Source organism: Coregonus lavaretus (genome assembly GCF_964263955.1).
Source record: "Coregonus lavaretus genome assembly, chromosome: 9".
NCBI lineage: Eukaryota > Metazoa > Chordata > Actinopteri > Salmoniformes > Salmonidae > Coregonus > Coregonus lavaretus.
In genome coordinates this window covers 39,124,964-39,147,492 of record NC_139996.1, presented here as the reverse complement: position 1 = coordinate 39,147,492, position 22,529 = coordinate 39,124,964, and the positions used below count along the sequence as shown (strand labels likewise).

Below are 22,529 nucleotides of genomic sequence, written 5' to 3'. Positions count from 1 at the left end.
ATCCTCGATTCCTCTGTGGCTAAGTCATGCTTTCTGGTGAAGTATTTTTTATGATTTTACTTCCTTCTGTATAGACAGGAGTAATTATATAATGTTGGGACATTTATTTACTTATCTATTGGACTCTATTGGACCCCTATGCCATTTCTCTCCTGTTCAATTGCTTTTCATATCAACTTTATTTTATTGTCCAGAAGCCAAAGGCACAATCCTAGTCATATTAGCAACCCATCCTAGTTGTTGCATCTTCAGATTCCCCCTCTTTCTACGTTCAGTCACATATGGAACCGTTATCAGGTGCGCTGTTTAGAATGGTGTTTTCCCGCGAATTACATTTTGGCAAATGTTTGAAAATGACATGAGTTGCGTGTTCTGTTAAGATGCATTACCATAATCTAAATGTGATTTCTGTCATTCTGAGCACCGTGGGTGGACAACGTAATGGGTTATGCACCCAATGCTTATGTGTCCGGTAAATTTCTCAAATGGCCGATAAATTAAAATCTTCCTGGTCACATTTTCCTAACAGAAACCCTGATGTGTGTGTGTGTAGGTGAGCGACGGCGCAAGGCGGCATGTGTGAGGAAGAGTGACCACCTGGGGGTTTCTGACCAGCGCTGTGAGCATCTACCCCCTCCCAACGCTGGCACTGAGCCATGTAACACTGACTGTGAACTCCGGTAGATACAAACAAACACACACACACACCACAACCAAACACACACACTCTCACTGTATATCTGTTAAACCTAAACTAACCCATATAGCCTGTTTGCAGGTGGCATGTAGCAGGGAAGAGTGAGTGTTCTGCTAAGTGTGGCCCTGGCTACCGGACTCTGGACGTGCAGTGTATGAGGTACAGCTCGGTGAAGAGGCAGAGTGAGAGGGTGGAGGGTAGGGCCTGTTCTGACCTACCCAAACCCCAGGCCAGAGAGGCCTGCCACGGCGACTGTCTGCTCAAGAGCTGGCAGTACAGCGCCTGGTCCCAGGTCAGTGGAAACAACAGTCAAAGACACACATCATCTAAGTGAAAGATGATTATAATACTTGTTTTCATTATGTGATGCTATTGCACATTGTCTTGAAAAAAGCCTATTTTCTTTGTCTTCTCATGCATGACAGATGTTACTTGACTTTTGCTTCCATGTTACTATAAATGAACATGATGTAGACTCAAGGTAAAAGTGGGTATTTTATACGTTTGGTGCAGTGCTTTTGTTAGGCTTTTGTGCAGTACAAGTTGAATGGTGAATCTAATGCTGATTCTAATGTGTTGTGACATGTGCAGTGTTCTAAGACATGTGGTCGCGGGGCTCGTACTAGGGACTCCTACTGTATGAACAATCTGGGGAGGAGACTAGTGGACAGGGAGTGTAGTGACTACCAGAGACTGGTCACCGAGAGCTGCAACAACCAGGCCTGCCCTGGCTGGTCAGCCAGCGAGTGGAGTGAGGTACAGGACACACATGCACGCGCACACACACACACACACACACACACACACACACACACACACACACACACACACACACACACACACACATAAACACGTCTATAAACACACATTATATAAACATTCCTACACACATAATAACACACACATAAATACTGTATATACATGCTTTATAAACTATATACAGTGGGGAGTATTTGATACACTGCCGATTTTGCAGGTTTTCCTACTTACAAAGCATGTAGAGGTCTGTAATTGTTATCATAGGTACACTTCAACTTTTGCATTTTATTGCATGACATAAGTATTTGATACATCAGAAAAGCAGAACTTGATATTTGGTACAGAAACCTTTGTTTGCAATTACAGAAATCATACGTTTCCTGTAGGTCTTGACCAGGTTTGCACACACTGCAGCAGGGATTTTGGCCCACTCCTCCATACAGACCTTCTCCAGATCCTTCAGGTTTCGGGGCTGTCGCTGGGCAATACGGACTTTCAGCTCCCTCCAAAGATTTTCTATTGGGTTCAGGTCTGGAAACTGGCTAGGCCACTCCAGGACCTTGAGATGCTTCTTACGGAGCCACTCCTTAGTTGCCCTGGCTGTGTGTTTTGGGTCGTTGCCATGCTGGAAGACCCAGCCACGACCCATCTTCAATGCTCTTACTGAGGGAAGGAGGTTGTTGGCCAAGATCTCGCGATACATGGCCCCATCCATCCTCCCCTCAATACGGTGCAGTCGTCCTGTCCCCTTTGCAGAAAAGCATCCCCAAAGAATGATGTTTCCACCACCATGCTTCACGGTTGGGACGGTGTTCTTGGGATTGTACTCATCCTTCTTCTTCCTCCAAACACGGTGAGTGGCGTTTAGACCAAAAAGCTCTATTTTTGTCTCATCAGACCACATTACCTTCTCCCATTCCTCCTCTGGATCATCCAGATGGTCATTGGCAAACTTCAGACGGGCCTGGACATGCGCTGGCTTGAGCAGGGGGACCTTGCGTGCGCTGCAAGATTTTAATCCATGACGGCGTAGTGTGTTACTAATGGTTTTCTTTGAGACTGTGGTCCCTGCTCTCTTCAGGTCATTGACCAGGTCCTGCCATGTAGTTCTGGGCTGATCCCTCACCTTCCTCATGATCATTGATGCCCCACGAGGTGAGATCTTGCATGGAGCCCCAGACCGAGGGTGATTGACCGTCATCTTGAACTTCTTCCATTTTCTAATAATTGCGCCAACAGTTGTTGCCTTCTCACCAAGCTGCTTGCCTATTGTCCTGTAGCCCATCCCAGCCTTGTGCAGGTCTACAATTTTATCCCTGATGTCCTTACACAGCTCTCTGGTCTTGGCCATTGTGGAGAGGTTGGAGTCTGTTTGATTGAGTGTGTGGACAGGTGTCTTTTATACAGGTAACGAGTTCAAACAGGAGCAGTTAATACAGGTAATGAGTGGAGAACAGGAGGGCTTCTTAAAGAAAAATTAACAGGTCTGTGAGAGCCGGAATTCTTACTGGTTGGTAGGTGATCAAATACTTATGTCATGCAATAAAATGCAAATTAATTACTTAAAAATCATACAATGTGATTTTCTGGATTTTTGTTTTAGATTCCGTCTCTCACAGTTGAAGTGTACCTATGATAAAAATTACAGACCTCTACATGCTTTGTAAGTAGGAAAACCTGCAAATTTGGCAGTGTATCATACTTGTTCTTCCCACTGTACGTATCAATGAAAGCACACACATTTGGTCTAACATATACACATGCACACACACACTTTGAGGATAACATTTTACACACACACAATCACCCTCCCCCACTCACACATGCCCTTCATACACACAAACACTTGTGTATACTTTATTCAACCTGATCTCGCAGTTTCACTTCGGAATTTGCCGTAATTGGATGAACGTCGATTTTTGACACATTAATTCCACGTGGTTACAGGGTTAAAACAGAAACAACTCAAAGGGTTAAGCTTTGAGCCTCGTTAGTTTGAGCCCAGTGCTGTGCCATCGTGTGTTTTTTTTTGTTTTTTTGGTGAGCGCAGACAAAGGCATATATAGACGTCCTCAGGACCTTTTCAAACGTCGATCGACAGCTCTTTGTTGTGACCAACTTGACTTTATTAGTCTTCCTCCTACATCCTATCTTTCCCTCTGTGTCCCCTCCCAGTGCTTGGTGACGTGTGGGAAGGGGATGAGGCACAGGCAGGTGTCCTGTAGCATGGGGTTAGGAGAGGAGAAGCTGAGCGAACACTTCTGTGACCCGAACACTAAGCCTCCGGCTGTGGGGAGCTGTGAGCTGCCAGAGTGTGCCTCCTGGCAGGTCGGAGTCTGGGGACCGGTGAGTCCAGATGGGTCTGTGTGTCTGTGTGTGTAAGGGTGGGTGCTTGTGTGTGCGTGTGTCTGACAGAATCAGACTCTTGGTGTGCGTCTGTTTGAATCTTAGTGTGTGCATAGGAGTATATGTGCAATAATGAATGTTGGAGGATGTAACATTATAGTGTGTGTTATTTATGTCTGGCTGCACATACCGTATATCCCCTTCTTTCCCAGTGTGTTTAAGTGGTGTTTGTCAGTGTGTCTGTGTGTGGGGTCAGATTTACTCCGACAGGATATGAGAGCAGAGTTAAAGCGCTAGGGAGGAAATGGCAGCTCAAGTCAGAGCACACCGCTCCATAACTCACCAGGCTATTTGGTTTCCCCAATGCCTTAGAACACATACACTCACACACACCTTCTGAGTCTGCTAGTCCAATACTCTCAGTCTATACGCTAGAGGTCTTCACGAGTCCAAGAAGTTGGACCCGGCCCCGAACGGACCCAAGGGCAATCAGACATGACCCGAATGGACCCAATCATAAAAAATAAAAAAATGGGGACCCGAATGGACCTGAGAACAATCAGACCCGAACCCGAATGGACCTGGGGATAACTCGACCTAGACCAGACCCGATTGGACCCAAGTGACAAAATAATATGTTTTTCTGCCAAGTTGCTCTTCTGGTTAACAAGTAAGTCTTTATATGTTGGCTAAGCCGTCTATAAGTCAATAAATTAACCTTATTAGCGTAAAATAAATATGTTATAAGCTATGCAGAGCCGTGATCGGGTCCGTTCTGATCCACTCAGCTGTAATTACATAGACCGAAGACCTGATGACAATCAAACAGGACCCAACCCTGACCCGAGGGAAAAGTTAGAATTTCAGACCCGGGTCGGGTCTCAGGTATATCTGGTCCACCTAGACCCATGAAGACCTCTACTATTCGCACACCTGGTCTGGAGATATAGTTTGAAATGAATGAATGAATGAATGAATGAATGAGTGACCATTCATTGACTCAACTGAACGAGTTGGTGGGCGGGATACTCAGATACTTCTATTGACAGAGCTGGTATATACAGTATCTGTCTGTTATTGCCTATGTAATCATAATCTACTGCTCAAATAAACCTATCCTGCAGCACTTCCTCCACCTTCTCAACACCAAATGTGCACCCCTACACACGCACACACACACGCAGAGATCTGGGGTAGTCCCGTGTAGCTCAGTTGGTAGAGCATGGCGTTTGCAACGTCAGGGTTGTGGGTTCGATTCCCACGGGGGGCCAGTATGAACAAAAATATTTTAAAAAATGTATGCACTCACTAACTGTAAGTCGCTCTGGATAAGAGCGTCTGCTAAATGACTAAAATGTAAATGTAAGGTGGACTTCTGGGGAGGTAGTAGGCTTAAACTACACTGAGTTAGACTGGGCTTAGCTGGGCTAGACTCTGTGCCAGCCAAGGTTTTACTGTCAATCCTTTTGGAGACTCAGACCATTGTCTGACCCTGTGTGTCTCTCTCCTGTGTGTTGTTGCAGTGTGCGGTGACGTGTGGCCATGGTTACCAGATGCGGGCTGTGAGGTGTGTGTCAGGGGCGTATGGTGACACGGTGGATGACAGGGAGTGTAACGCTGCATCCAGACCCAGGGACAGCCAGGACTGTGAGGTGGCGCCATGTCCCTGGGCCTCTCCTCCACACAGCACCGTCCGCCCTGACACCTCTGGTCAGCTCTTCACACAGTGGAGATACGGCTCCTGGACCACGGTGAGCACGGCAACGGCTCACACACACACACCCTTATGTAGGCTCATACACACACACCCTTATATAGGCTCATACACACACACCCTTATGTAGGCTCATACACACACACCCTTATATAGGCTCATACACACACACCTGTATGTAGGCTCATACACACACACCCTTATGTAGGCTCATACACACACACCCTTATGTAGGCTCATACACACACACCCTTATGTAGGCTCACACACACACACCCTTATGTAGGCTCACACACACACACCCTTATGTAGGCTCATACACACACACCCTTATGTAGGCTCACACACACACACCCTTATGTAGGCTCATACACACACACCCTTATATAGGCTCATACACACTCACCCTTATGTAGGCTCATACACACACACCCTTATATAGGCTCATACACACACACCTGTATGTAGGCTCATACACACACACCCTTATGTAGGCTCATACACACACACCCTTATGTAGGCTCATACACACACACCCTTATGTAGGCTCATACACACACACCCTTATGTAGGCTCACACACACACACCCTTATGTAGGCTCACACACACACACCCTTATGTAGGCTCACACACACACACCCTTATGTAGGCTCACACACACACACCCTTATGTAGGCTCATACACACACACCCTTATATAGGCTCATACACACACACCCTTATATAGGCTCATACACACACACCCTTATGTAGGCTCATACACACACACCCTTATATAGGCTCATACACACACACCTGTATGTAGGCTCATACACACACACCCTTATGTAGGCTCATACACACACACCCTTATGTAGGCTCATACACACACACCCTTATGTAGGCTCATACACACACACCCTTATGTAGGCTCATACACACACACCCTTATGTAGGCTCATACACACACACCCTTATGTAGGCTCATACACACTCACCCTTATGTAGGCTCATACACACACACCCTTATATAGGCTCATACACTCTCACCCTTATGTAGGCTCATACACACACACCCTTATATAGGCTCATACACACTCACCCTTATGTAGGCTCATACACACTCACCCTTATGTAGGCTCATACACACTCACCCTTATGTAGGCTCATACACACTCACTCTTATATAGGCTCATACACACTCACCCTTATGTAGGCTCATACACACACACCCTTATGTAGGCTCATACACACACACCCTTATGTAGGCTCATACACACTCACCCTTATATAGGCTCATACACACTCACCCTTATGTAGGCTCATACACACTCACCCTTATATAGGCTCATACACACTCACCCATAGGCTCATACACACTCATGTACAGTAGCTCACTCTGCCTCACCATCACTACCCCTCAGACTGGTACACTGGTTTATAGAATGCAGCACACCCCTGCTTCACACACACACTCCCTCACCCTAGTCTCAGCAGTCAGTCAGCCTTGTTTAGGTCTAGGCTAAGAGGCTTCTGTCTGTCTGTAATGCTTTGCATTGTTTTCCAGTGCAAATGAAAAACAGATCTCTGTCTAAACACCAGGCTTGTGTTTCAAACATGAATCTCAGACTATCAGTGTGCCTGACAGAGAGGCTGTGAGCTCGCATGTCTAAGAGGAGGCAAGTGTGGTCCCTCAGAAAAAACACACATTCCCCTCAGAAGTGATACTGTCATCCTCTCGTGTGAAGACATGGATAATTGGGTGTCATCATTACGATTGGGATACTGTATTTACATGTGTATTTTAGATGGTGCCTTTTGATTGCATTAGGTATTTACCCCTTGGTAATGTTCACTATGTCCTCCTGTTGAGTTCGCTCGGGTGCAGCTAGAAGATCACGAGGTGAAAACCTTATGGAGCAGTCTTTTATGACGATAGAGAGAGAGAGAATGAATTACAAATTATTCACACAAATACAGTTAGTTACAGTTACAGAGTAAGTGGCTGAAGTGATGTCTCAAACATTTGTAGAAAGAGACTTGTTATATACCAGTATGAGTTATAGATATACTAAGCTACAGGACTGTTTCGCTAGCACAGACTGGAATATATTCCGGGACTCAACTTGAGGAGTTTACCACATCAGTCACCGACATCATTAATAACTGCATTGACGATGTCGTCCCCACTGTGACCGTACCTACATATCCCAACCAAAAGCCAGACAACATCCGCACTGAGCTAAAAGCTAGAGCTGGCGCTTTCAAGGAGCGAGACACTAACCCGGACGCTTATAAGAAATTCTGCTACGCCCGCCGACGGACCATGAAACAGGCAAAGCGTCAATACAGGACTAAGATCGAATCCTACTACACCGGCTCTGACACTCGTCAGATGTGGCAGGGCTTGCAAACTATCCCGGATTACAAAGGGAAACCCAGCCACGAGCAACACTGAACCATGCATGAGAGCACCAGCTGTTCCGGATGACTGTGTGATCTCGCTCTCCATAGCCGATGTGAGTAAGACCTTTAACATTCACAAGGCCGCAGGGCCAGACGGATGACCAGGATGCATACTCAGAGCATGCGCTGACCAGCTGGCAAGCGTCTTCACTTACATTTTCAACCTTGCCCTGACCCAGTCTGTAATACCTACATGTTTCAATCAGACCACCATAGTCCCTGTGCCCAAGAACGCCAAGGTAACCTGTCTAAATTACTATCGCCCCATACCACTCACATCTGTAGCCATGAAATGCTTTGAAAGGCTGGTCATGGCTCATGTAAACACCATCATCCCAGACACACTGGACCCACTCCAATAACACATATCGTCCCAACAGATCCACAGATGACGTAATCTCTATTGCACTCCACACTGCCCTACGTGAGAATGCTGTTCATTGACCACAGCTCAGCGTTCAACACCATAGTGACCTCCAAGCTCATCACTAAGCTAAGGACCCTGAACACTGAACACCTCCCTCTGCCACTGGATCCTGGACTTCCTGACGGGACGCCCCCAGGTGGTGAGGGTATGCAACAACACATCCGCCACGCTGACTTTCAACACGGGGGCCCTCAGGGGTGCGTGCTTAGTCCCCTCCTGTACTCGCTGCTCACCCACGACTGCGTGGCAGCGCATGACTCAAACAATTATTAAGTTTGCTGACGACACGACAGTGGTAGGCCCAAATAATCGACGATGATGAGACAGCCTATAGAGAGGTGGTCAGAGACCTGGCAGTGTGATGCTCAGACAACAACCTTTCCCTCAACATCAGCAAGACAAAGAAGCTGATCATGGACTACAGGAAACGGAGGGTAGAGCACGCCCCCATTCACATCGACAGGGCTGTAGTGGAGCGGGTCAAGAGCTTCAAGTTCCTCGGGGTCCACATCACTGAGGACCTATCATGGTCCAAACACAACAACACAGCCGTGAAGAGGGCACGACAAGTCCTCTTCCCCCTTAGGAGGCTGAAAAGATTTGGCATGGGTCCTCAGATCCTCGAAAAAGTAATACAGCTGCACCATTGAGAGCATCTTGACTGGCTGCATCACCGCTTGGTATGGCAACTGCTTTGCATCCGACCGCAAAGCGCTACAGAGTGTAGTGCATTTTGCCCAGTACATCACTGGGGCCGAGCTCCCTGCCATCCAGGACCTCTATACTAGGCGGTGTCAGAGGAAGGGCCTAAAAATTGACTCCAGCCACCCAAGTCATAGACTGTTTACTCTGCTACCGCACAGTAAGCGGTACTGATGAACCAAGTCTGGAACCAACTGGACCCTGAACAGCTTCTACCCCCAAGCCGTAAGACTGCTAAATAGTTAGTCCGTGTAGCTATTTTATGAACTATTTAGCTATCTGCATTGTCTTTTTGCAGAAACCTTTTTTTGACTCATCACATACGCTGCTGCTACTGTTTACTATCTGTCACTTTATTCCTAGTTACATGGACAAATCTACCTCAATTACCTCATACTCCTGCACATCCACTCGGTACTGGTACCCCTTGTATATAGGCAAGTTATCGTTACTCATTGTGTATTTATTATTGCTTTTGTTATTACGTGTTTTACTTTTTTATTATTTCTCTATTTTCTTTCTCTCTGCATTGCTGGGAAGGGCCCGTAAGTAAGCTTTTCACTGTTAGTACACACCTGTTGTTTACAAAGCATGTGACAAATAAGAATTGATTTGATTTGTAGTATTAGATATAGAAGAGAGAAAGTTTGACACAATGCTTTTACTGTACGTCTGATCTTACATTTGTATGTGTTCCTCTGTGTGCCTGTCTCAGTGCTCTGTGTCCTGTGGGAAAGGGAAGCGTGCCCGCTACGTCAGCTGTCGGGATGCCCAGGGTGGAGTGGCAGACGAGTCCTACTGTGCCCAGCTGCCCCGGCCCCCAGAATCCTCAGCCTGCTTCAGCCCGTGTGGCCAGTGGCGCTCCTGGGAGTGGTCTCCTGTAAGTTATAGTTGTAATTTTTTCAACTCTATTAGTATATATATATATGAACAGCTATTTTGTAGTAAAGTTGCCTTTACTACTGAAAGAATGCATCACTTATGAAGAGCTTTTTCACTATGAATGTCTGATGATTTGATCTTCTCTTTGCTCTCTGCCCAGTGTTTAGTGATATGACCTTGTGTCTATTCTCTGTCCAGTGTTCAGTGACGTGTGGTGTGGGCCGGGCCACCAGGCAGGTGGTGTGCAGTAACTACCACCACCAGGTGGATGAGTCCTTCTGCGATCAGGACGAGAGGCCCAGCACAGAGCAGGAGTGTACAGCCGCCCCCTGCCCCTCCGTGTACCGTCAGAGGCCCAACGACCAGCCCTACAGCCCCCACAACCCCGCCAGCCACCCGGGACACAGCAGCTGGAACGTCCCCTCGGCAGATAACCAGTGGAGGACGGGACCCTGGGGAGGAGTATGTACAGAGCCATAGGACCATGTCACCTGACCATGTCACCTGACCAGGACCAGGGGAGAGTATCTTTCCTGGTTGGGTCACATGGTCAAGAAAAACCCATGGCTCTTCGATACCATCTCCATTCACTGCTCTGTCACACTTAATTGTCTAACTGCGTGCTGCTGTATCTCACGTAGAGATCTCTTACTGAGACAGCAAGGATGTGATGTGTCACTAATTGGTTGCAGAAAGTACCTGCTGCCTAGTTCTAGGCTGTTCTATGTGTCACGTTATACTTCTAAGACTGATGTTTTCCATCTATGTGTGGACCAAGTGTACTGTAACTCCACAGCTGGCTTTGGTTGAGATTGCAGCTAGTCTGTACAAAGTTGGTCATGTGTGTGTTTGTATGTTTCCTTCTGTCTGTAACACACTCTGTGCCCATCCATAGTGTTCCAGTACTTGTGCGGGGGGCTTCCAGAGGAGGGTGGTGGTGTGTCAGGATGCAGAGGGCCGCAGCACCAGCCACTGTGACGAGAGGGTCAAACCTGCCGAGTCCAAGAACTGCGACTCAGGACCCTGCCCTCTGTGGAACTACGGCGTCTGGGGAGAGGTGAGGACACAGGCACTACAAGGACTACGTACATCCATAGTCCCTTTCCTGCTGTCAAATGACCTAGTGGCCTAGTGGGTGGAATGTTATTAATATTTTTCATAATTTCATACTTTGTTCTTTTTGTTTCTACAGAAAATCCAGTGTTTCTATGTCAAACGGTTTTGTTATATTTCAGTCTTCTGTGATGTATATCAATTGTACTATTGGGATGCAAACTCAAAATTGAATACATTTATATCTGACATGGTACGGGTGTCTTCTTTTAAGCCCATAACCATGTGTGTGAGGTGTATACTTCTGTTTCAAAGTAGATTTGTTTAAGACTACCAAGAAACACTGTGTGACCCTGATTTAGCCCACTGCAGTAAAAGGTTAAACAGATCTGCTTCTATTAAACTATCCTACAACAATACAGTACAATACTAAACTATAGATACCCATTTCAGACTCCTGGGCATGCATCTCAATAGTCTAAAGTGGCTTCCTTTCCTCTGCACCTCTTCATCATCTAATCCTGCCCTGAAAGAAGAACTATTGATATACTGTACTTGGTAGCCTGCCTTTAACTCTATAGTCTTGCTGAATACTAAGTGACCCCCTCTTCCCTTGTCCCCTCTCAGTGCACCCAGACGTGTGGCGGAGGCAGGAGGACACGCCAGGTGGTATGCCAGCGGCCCAACGGTCAAAGACTCAACGACCACAACTGTGACATCCTGGACAAGCCTCCCGACATGGAGCAGTGCAACCTGCACCTGTGCCCAGGCAGCGCATCCTGGCACCGCCGACCATGGAAGCCGGTACGATAGTACTTCCTCTTCTCCTAACTCCTCCTTGACTTCTTCCTTCACTGGGGCGCGTCACCGTGAGTAGACATGGGGGTGTGCTTAAATTACAGGGAGTGTACTAATGGCTATCCGCTAGCAACTAGCAGCTAGAGGCTAGCGGCTAGCTTACTGTGTTTTAGGAGTTCTGTAGGAGAGTCAATGGAGTGCTAGCATCAGCGCTAGCCCTAGCCCACCCACACTGCACTGGCATGGTGCTGATTAGAAACAAGGGAGAGGGAGAACACACACAGAATGCTGCTCCACATTGGGAATCATCAGAAACACATGGTTCCCATTTGGAACTTAGGCTCCAAATTAAAACTATAAATTAGAAGGACAATGTTGTCCAACAATGCCATATATTTGTAGAGGCGAATGAATAACACAAAATATATTTATTTCATATGTGAAGCGTGAAGTACATTTTTTTTGTGATTGCTGTCTCACCCTGTAACCGAAGTACACAAGTGTATATTTGTGTATAAGAGTTTTTAATATTATTACTTTATCAAACAGCAACAAATGACTGTTACTGTATTTTGTGTATGTCTTTGTACAGTATGATTTTATTTTTTAGTGGCAAGGTTTCATAATTGAATATGATATTTAATATTTCTACTGGTGCTTTCGGTCTGATCTTTTAAGTCGCATGAACAATTGGGCTCCCGAGTGGCGCAGCGGTCTAAGGCACTGCATCTCAGTGCTTGAGGCGTCACTACAGACCCCCTGGTTCGATTCCAGGCTGTATCACAACCGGCCGTGATTGGGAGTCCCATAGGGCGGCGCACAATTGGCCCAGCGTCGTCCGGGTTTGGCCGGTGTAGGCCGTCATTGTAAATAAGAATTTGTTCTTAACTGACTTGCCTAGTTAAATTAAAAACCATTTAAAAAGCAATGACAGTTTGTACAGAGGAACATATTTTAAAAACAACAGTATGTTTTGTTAGTATTTTTAATGTTATGAAAATAGTTTTTTTAAAGACTCATAAATTAAGGGTGAAATGCAGTTTTCAAAATAGTGTCATCTCTCTTAGAATGTTATATTTAAGATGTTTTCACAGTTCTACCATCCCTGTGTAGCCCTCATGTAGTAAGGTGTGCACCCAAAGTTTTAACTCATTAACTGCCAATTAATTATAATTAACTAAATTAAAAACAGTAAATATAGGACACTATAGATAGTCTAGATATAACACTTTATTTTAGGGTTAAATTTGAATCGGCAGATATTTGAAATGCTTAGACAAATACTGTTACTGAAATAGGAAAAAAGCTATAATGCCTATGCAAGGCAAATATCAGGTGCATAAAGTCATGTTAACTAGTACAGTAGCTACAACGGCCAGGCACTCACCTTCTCCACTTCTGGTATAACAAAACTGAACATCGTACAGGGATCACTGGTTCCGCAAAACACTCAACATCACCTCAGAATAGACTCTCACCCTCACCAGTACACGTGTTGTACATTTCCTGTCTTCTCATAAGTGTGTTAATTGGTCATAGTGGCACAAACAATTTGAACGTTTGCCTTGTATGGTGAGCACTTTGTCTCTACTGTAAAACTACACTAAAGTAAAGGAGACATTTACATCAAAATGCTGTTTACAGTTGGGTTTCTATAGAAACACCAGTCGGCCATTTTGATGTCAGAGAATTAGTCATTTTGTCTTTAACTGTGATTAGTTGACTGTAGGGGCTCTTAACAGACTGACATAACAGTAGGTTGGCCAATATGTTCAGTACAGAGTCACTATAATGTTTTATTGTTGAACTTATTCACAGGTCATATAGCTGACTTTTTCCACATTTTTTTACGTTACAGCCTTATTCTAAAATGGATTCAATTGTTTTTCCCCCCTCGTCAATCTACACATACTACCCCATAATGACAAAGCAAAAACAGGTTTTTAGACATTTTCGCAAATGTATATATATTTTTTAAATATCACATTTACATAAGTATTGAGAGCCTTTAATCAGTACTTTGTTGAAGCACCTTTGGCAGCGAATACAGCCTCAAGTCTTCTTGGGTATGACGCTACAAGCTTGGCACACCTGTATTTGGGGAGTTTCTCCCATTTTTCTCTGCAGATCCTCTCAAGCCCTATCAGGTTGGATGGGGAGTGTCGCTGCACAGCTATTTTCAGGTCTCTCCAGAGATGTTCGATCGGGTTCAAGTCCGGGCTCTTGCTGGGCCACTCAAGGACATTCAGAGACTTGTCCCGAAGCCACTCCTGCATTGTCTTGGCTGTGTCCTTAGGGTCGTTGTCCTGTTGGAAGGTGAACCTTCGCCCCAGTCTGAGGTCCTGAGCGCTCTGGGGCAGGTTTTCATCAAGGATCTCTCTGTACTTTGCTACGTTCATCTTTCACTTCAATCCTGACTAGTCTCCCAGTCCCTGCCGCTGAAAAACATCCCCACAGCATGATGCTGCCACCACCATGCTTCACTGTAGGGATGGTGCCAGGTTTCCTCCAGACGTGACGCTTGGTTTCATCAGACCAGAAAATCTTGTTCCTCATGGTCTGAGTGTCCTTTAGGTGCCTTTTGGCAAACTCCAAGCGGGCTGTCATGTGCCTTTTTACTGGAATGGCTTCCGTTTGGCCACGCTAACATAAAGTCCTGATTGGTGGAGTGCTGCAGAGATGGTTGTCCTTCTGGAAGGTTCTCCCATCTCCACAGAGGAACTCTAGAGCTCTGTCAGTGACCATCAGGGTTCTTGGTCACCTCCCTGACCAAGGCCCTTCTCCCCCGATTGCTCAGTTTGGCCGGGCGGCCAGCTCTAGGAAGAGTCTTGGAGGCCACTGTGTTCTTCTCGACCTTCAATGCCGCAGAATTTTTTTGGTACCCTTCCCCAGATCTGTGCCTCGACACAATCCTGTCTCGGAGCTCCACGGACAATTCCTTCGACCTCATGGCTTGGTTTTTGCTCTGACATGCACTGTCAAATGTGGCACCTTATATAGAAAGGTGTGTGCCTTTCCAAATCATGTCCAATCAATTGAATTTACCACAGGTGGACTCCAATCAAGTTGTAGAAACAGCTCAAGGATGATCAATGGAAACAGGATGCACCTGAGCTCAATTTCGAGTATCATAGCAAAGGGTCTGAATACTTATGTAAATAAGGTATTTCAGTTTTTTATTTGTAATAAATATGCAAACAATTCTAAACCTGTTTTCACTTTATGGGGTATTGTGTGTAGATTGATGAGAAAAAAGTATAATTTCATCAATTTTAGAATAAATCTGTAACGTAACAAAATGTGGAAAAGGGGAAGGGGTCTGAATACTTTCCGAATGCACTGTATGTTAATGCAGTATCAAGATAAATGCAGTCTATTATGGTGCACAAACATCAAACTATGCAATCCAGTTTTTAAAGCTCTACAATTGTATTGTAGATTAACTTCCTGTAGATGTGGCTTTTACTGTAGATGTGGCTTTCATCTTAGTCTGATAGCTCAAAAGATACAACTAACTGAATTGGCATCTGCATATCTCGTACCAACTGAAGCACACAAATACCTCTCATGATATTGTAGTCATTTGTTGCTGTTTCACTTTTTCTGGGGCCAGTTTTTATATTTCTGAAGGATTTTTCAAATGAAAAGTATGTTTTTGTTTACAATAGTTTATTCATTGTTGCAGCTTTAATGTTTTATTTGTTTCAGTTTAGATATATGTAACACTTGGGTTGAACTATCTGTCATAACCTTCGTAATGCTATCATGAACCTGACCTGGCATCCGATAACTGCTCCATACATTTCAATACAATTCATGTCCAACTACCACATCTTGATTGATGGCTAGCCAGCCAGTCAACATATATTGTATTTGATGTCCTACGACCACAGGAGGTTGCTGAGGAGAGAACGGCTCATAATAATGGCCAGAATGGAGCAAATGGAATGGCATCAAACACCTGGAAACCATGTGTTTGATGTATTTGACACAATTCCACTGATTCCGCTCTAGTCATTACAACGAGTCCGTCCTCCCCAATTAAGGTGCCACCAACCTCCTGTGCCTACGACAGTATAAAAAACACTAGTAAGTGAAACATGGTTTCACAAGGTGTCATGTGTGTGACAACAAGGTCAAGTCTTTCTGACACATAGTTAATTTGAAGTGTTACCAAAATGGCTCTGTGTTTGTGTTGACCGTAAGCTCTCCTGTGAGGTCCACTCTGGGCTCTTTTGTCCTCTCCTCCTTCCTCTGTGTCTGTCCCAAGACATTCACTCCATCCAAGACTCCTACTCAGCCTCGCCAGCCCAGTCGCCCCTCGCGGCTCCAACTTTTTTACCCAAGGTGCTTAGTGATAGTGCTGTGGGGCAACAGTGCTTTGCTTTCATTTTTTTCTGTTCAAATGTTGTTAATCTTTTTCTATTTATTTCATTCACATGCGAAAAATACATAAACATGTTTAAATAGCTTTTCCCACTGTAAAGAATATTAAAGAAACATAAAGGTTGTGACATTTGTGTTGTTTTTCCATATGGCATCATGCTGTAATACTTGGCAAGTGTTGTATTCTTTGGCAACGGCATTTGCTCCATAACTTCGAAGTTATATTGTTGAGCATTTACTTTTTATGCTCATCATAGTACAGAAAATAGCATCATATGTGCTCTATATGCTTATCTGATTTGAGTTTATACCAAATACGTTCTAAAATATATACTACACTGAGCAAAAAGTATTGAGACATAAACGCCCACATTTTAAAGCATGCTGAACCCCCGCCCAAAAGTTGTACACAGGCCAAACAAACTTCAGACACAAACTTCAAGATAATTGTTTCAGTTTTAATTATATCCCTATAGCATTTCATACACAATATATAATGCAATATTTGTTGATCGAAAGGAATGAATCAATGTCAATCATGTCCTTTCTTAAACAGAAAAAATGAGTTCCTCCTCATGTCTCTATACATCTCATCGAGAGCCAGCAATCTGAGCTTTTCTGAATATCATAAAAGTGTGCTTTCTAACGTAGCATAAACAGCATAAATTAAAACCACACAAAATAATATTGGTCCATTACTTGCATATGTGGTAATCCATACATGCAACTACCCAATGTCTATATCTAATTGGAACCAAGCCTATTCAATCTCTTTAATCTCTTTACATAAACATATTACCATAAACATTTCAATATAGGCTATCACTTACATAGATTCAGTCCTCAACACTTTTTGTTCCATATTCATAACAATGGTCGCTGTCTGCTTATAAGTACAGTACCAGTCAAAAGTTTGGACACACCTACTCATTCAAGGGTTTTTCTTTATTTTAACTATTATTTACATTGTACAATAATAGTGAAGACATCAAAACTATGAAATAACACATAATGGAATCATGTAGTAACCAAAAAAGTGTTAAACAAATCAAAATATATTTTATATTTGAGATTCTTCAAATAGCCACCCTTTGCCTTGATGACAGCTTTGCACACTCTTGGCATTCTCTCAACCAGCTTAATAAGGTAGTCACCTGGAATGCATTTCAATTAACAGGTGTGCCTTGTTAAAAAGTTAAGTTGTGGAATTTCTTACCTTCTTAATGCGTTTGAGCCAACAGTTGTGTTGTGACAAGGTGGGGGGGGAGGAGATAGCCCTATTTGGTAAAAGACCAAGTCCATATTATGGCAAGAACAGCTCAAATAAGCAAAGAGAAACGACAGTCCATCATTACTTTAAGACATGAAGGTCAGTCAAAACGGAACATTTCAAGAACTTTGAAAGTTTCTTCAAGTGCAGTCGCAAAAACCATCAAGCGCTATGATGAAACTGGCTCTCATGAGGACCACCACAGGAATGGAAGACCCAGAGTTACCTCTGCTGCAGAGGATAAGTTCATTAGAGTTACCAGCCTCAGAAATTGCAGCCTAAATAAATGCTTCACAGAGTTCAAGTCACAGACGCATCTCAACATCAACTGTTCAGAGGGGACTGTGTGAATCAGGCCTTCATGGTCAAATTGCTGCAAAGAAACCACTACTAAAGGACACCAATAAGAAGAAGAGACATGCTTGGGCCAAGAAACATAAGCAATGGACATTAGACCGGTGGAAATGTGTCCTTTGGTCTGGAGTCCAAATTGGAGATGTTTGGTTCCAACCGCCACGTCTTTGTGAGACGCGGTGTGGGTGAACGGATGATCTCCGCATGTGTAGTTCTCACCGTAAGGCATGGAGGAGGTGGTGTTATGGTGTGGGGGTGCTTTGCTGGTGACACTGTCAGTGATTTATTTAGAATTCAAGGCACACTTAACCAGCATGGCGACCACAGCATTCTGCAGCGATACACCATCCATCTGGTTTGGGCTTAGTGGGACTCATTTGTTTTCAACAGGACAATGACCCAAAACACACCTCCAGGCTGTGTAAGGGCTATTTTACCAAGAAGGAGAGTGATGGAGTGCTGCATCAGATGACCTGGCCTTCACAATCCCCCGACCTCAACCCAATTGAGATGGATTGGGATGAGTCGGACGGCAGAGTGAAGGATAAGCAGCCAACAAGTGCTAAGCATATGTGGGAACTCCTTCAAGGCTGTTGGAAAAGCATTCCAGGTGAAGCTGGTTGAGAGAATGCCAAGAGTGTGCAAAGCTGTCACCAAGGCATAGGGTGGCTATTTGAAGAATCTCAAATATAAAATATATTTTGATATTTTTAGTGCTTTTTTGATTACTACATGATTCCATATGTGTTATTTCACAGTTTTGATGCCTTCACTATTATTCTACAATGTAGAAAATAGTAAAAAAAATAAAGAAAAACGTTGAATAACTAGGTATGTCCAAACTTTTGACTGGTACTGTATATTGTGGTATCATTGTGATCAAAGCTATAGCCAGTCATAAACTATACTGCTTAGCCTAACTGCTCATTAATACATACTGTACAGTATTCCTGTCTGTATGTATGCATCCTTGAGGTCATAGAACTGTACTGTTCACCGTAAGCCTATAGCCACGGCTCAGTTGAAAGTAGTTCAGTTTGTGGTCCTTGGTATTTGACCAACAATTGACCTCACTCCCTTGAGCAGTCTATCTAATGATCAGAAACACTAGCTGTCTTTTTGGGACATGCTTGATGTAAATATGGTCTGTATAATTTCTACCTATCATTTTAAGGTTATTTCCACCCGTCACATAGTCTAAAACGGACTGCAGGCTTTATTCATATTGTTATTATATATATATTTTATAATTTTATTTAGCAAACACTCAAGAGAAAACATACTTACTCCAAATCAAATTTTGGCACTGGCACATCTGTATACAATTGTAGTAATAGGGTTCTCACCGTAATGCCTTTGGCTGGAGACCAACAGAGTATTCAGTTTTACTACAACAATAATTGGTATGTATCAATGTTGGCAAGCTTGTTATATTTGAAGAGGTCTGAAATTGAAACCTGAAAAATTTGTTTATAGAATATTGTTGATGGATTAATTTGTGCCTTCTGTTGTATTTTATCATGCTTCCAAATATAGAGGAGGGTATTTTAACAGGACAAATAAAAGAAGCAGAGCCAATACCTCAGCTATACCATGGAGTTGATGTTTTTACCTTTTATACTGGCCTCTAATAGCCATGTATCTATAACCAATTTTTTGCTTGTACAAATGATTTTTTTTTTAGGGCGGTCAAATGCTGTCTCCCATCACCACTTCTAAGCAGTATGCTAAGCTATGCTAATAGTAATTTAAGATAGACCATTTTTCATACAACATAACCCATACAGCGACAGGGAAGTCAGTGTATTGAGCGTAAATATGAACCTGAAACCCTGAGGTAATTATTTTACAAAACGGTTCAGTTACATAGTGAATCACACATAACATTTACATAAAATGAATTTAAACAAGTTGGAAGTTTAGATTCCTTTTCTGTGAAATGTCGTGTTGAAAGAAAGTCCTGGATCAAGTGGTGTCCTGTTGAGACGCCACGTTTATTAGAGGCTTATGGTCTGTCTGGTGAGAGAGAGAAAATAGCATAGCTTTGGGATTGCCTGAAATATTTATTGTGGTTGGCATAATTGAACCTTACCTTACCTTGAGTGGTGGCCTCTTCACTTGTCAGTGATCTCAAATAATTTAGTACTTTATTAAGCTATAGTAAAGTTTTTGCAGTGATTAGCATTTCAATCATTAAGACCGTATTCGGTAACAAACAGTCATGAATGAGTTAGATGCTGCACTGCAGATGACTCCATATGTAATTCCTGGAATCTTTGTGGCTACTTATATAGAGTATGTTGGCATGCTTCACAAAGCGATTTGTTTTCTCAAGTGGCAGTTGTATGGGTTAAACCTTGTCATGGACTTACCTGGCGAGATGATTATGGTGTCTTGTGGCATTCTTCAGTCAGGGTTTATCCAACTTAACAATCAAGTAATATAAGCATTCACTGATACCAAAGAGAGTGACTCACCAAAGACAGAAAACCATTTACATTTATTGCACAGATTTTGGTGGTCAAACACAGTTTGGGAGCAGTAAAGTTCCACACAAAATAGATTAGCAACAATGTAAACATCTTAAGCAATGATGATTGCTTTAAAAACAGTGGCAACATTTTTTGTGTGAAGCAGCATTAACCAACAATAATGCAGTGTGTGATGAATTGGCCAACACACCACCATTTTAGTAATTTATGCCTATTTTGTTGCTAATGAAAACACACCATTTCCTGCCGTGAGTGAGGGTTCCCAAGGAGTGCAATCTCTGTTGAAGAGATCGCATTGGTTCAAATGAAATACACATGCACAACATTGACATACTTGACTTTGGCCTGAGGCCACTTGCAGGCAAATTCCCCAAACCTGTCACCCTGGGGTCAGATGGTCGTGACGTCATTGAGCTGGTGTTTCCTGATCCAGCCCATATGCCAGTCTAGCACTGAGCAACTGGAACTAGCTAGGACCTGGAGACTTGGAGGTTCCCTCAGTCCCAGTTCTTCAAGCATGGTTCTTGTCATAGCTTATGTTGGAAACCAGAGCAGGAGGCTGTTACATTTTGGGCCCTTTAGTGATTGTTTATTTGATGTTAAACCAAACCAAATGATGCAATTCATTAGTTGAATTGGTCAATAGTTGATTGCTGTATCTTGTAGGATTTGGCATGCCAGGAGGCTTAAGCATTTGGAGGCACCAAACCAGATGCTTCTTTTAGATGTTATCTGAGGCAAAATCTTTGGACATAAGTAGAGCTTTGACAGCAGCAATAAAGTCTGTATCAGAAGGCCAAACAGTTGGAAAACATGGAGAATAGCCATAACGTGTATATATTGAAAGAAGAGAAATAGAGAAGTTGTTTTTTAAGTTTCTCCATTATTCAATTTCCTGTCTGTTTCAAATCAAAGTAATGCGTTTTTGGCATGGGATTTCATTCCAAAACAACTGTAATAATAGCATGATGCTCTCCGCCAACATTGATGTGTCCAAGCTTTTCTTTCTTCCAATTTATTGCAATTTAGAGAACAATTAAATAATGTTGCCAGGCCTCAACAGAAACAAATGACAAACAAAAGACATGGCTCGCATACAAAGATTGATTTGTTTGTATCCCAGATCGACTAACAAAACATGCATATCTTGACATGTTTGACTGAAAGAGAAATAGACAAGATATTTATACGGTACATATGGAAAATAAATATTAAACGTCAGCGGTGGAGAAAGTATTTTATGTAAACCAGTGACCCTACTTTCTTTATGGACATCTGCCATCGAGCACGGTTGACGTCAAACCTCAGAGTTTGATATATAGTCGGCTCTACTGTATGTGGCCTAGTCCTCTGAATTCACTCATATAGACATAACCACTAATGCAGTCTCAGTGACGGAGGCTGATGAAATAAAATGGCCCAAACCTTTGAGAGCAGGAGTCACCTCGCAACCACAAAGAAGCTCTGGATACAGAGCAGAGAAGGGGGAGAAAGAGCGAGAGAAAGATCAAGAGAGGGGAAGAGACTAGTTTAGGCATATATTTGTTTTGCTGGCTCTTCAGCTGGGGATGGATGCAGGGACATAAAATGAGAGATGTAGGGTAAAAATCTGGAAGCGTTTAACCCAGGCTTTCCCTGGCTCTTCCAATGATCGGGAACAGGTCCCCTCTGAAGAGTGGCTGCTTTTTCTCAACTGGCATTGCAACACATCTGAGAGAAAGGTCTCTAAAGCTTACGGGGTGAATCCTCTCTGAAATGGGACTTAAATGCATGTTCCTCTCACCTCGTCTTTACCGGAGACGTGATGGGGATTATTCATGTTGGGGCCTGTTGGTGGCGATCAGGTTGATGTACTGTACCTTGGGAGTTGGACTGTATTAAACACACCATCTTTATGAAAGAGACATTTTTTTCTTTTAAACTTGGTTCAGTGGGAAAGAGTTTGATGGATGAAGTGTCCTAGAAGAGCGTGGTAACCTACTCAAAGTAACAGATCTCCCTTGAAAGTAGGGCTTATCAGGTTTCACCTCACATCTTACCATAGACACTCTACACTGCTGCTTTCTGATGTGGCGTCAGTTAGCAGGACAATAGACGTCAATGTATTACTCTTTATACGAAGACTTTTAGGCTCTACCTTTACTGGTTTGGGTTCTGTACTGCAGGTTCCACGTTAGGTACCTGGCTGGCATGTCTGTCATCA

At 43.6% G+C, this 22,529-nt stretch overlaps 1 protein-coding gene across 1 annotated transcript in view; it reads left to right on the top strand.

Annotated features, from left to right (window-relative positions):
* Positions 1-22,529, top strand: part of LOC311135348 (A disintegrin and metalloproteinase with thrombospondin motifs 20-like) — a 119,256-nt gene that overhangs the window by 69,289 nt on the left and 27,438 nt on the right. Inside the window, exons 19-27 of the mRNA XM_084169295.1 lie at positions 554-680; positions 779-989; positions 1,289-1,453; positions 3,632-3,802; positions 5,326-5,553; positions 9,807-9,971; positions 10,172-10,435; positions 10,869-11,030; positions 11,654-11,830. Coding sequence (XP_084025421.1) covers positions 554-680; positions 779-989; positions 1,289-1,453; positions 3,632-3,802; positions 5,326-5,553; positions 9,807-9,971; positions 10,172-10,435; positions 10,869-11,030; positions 11,654-11,830 — 1,670 coding nt within the window. The remainder of the gene's footprint in view (positions 1-553; positions 681-778; positions 990-1,288; positions 1,454-3,631; positions 3,803-5,325; positions 5,554-9,806; positions 9,972-10,171; positions 10,436-10,868; positions 11,031-11,653; positions 11,831-22,529) is intronic.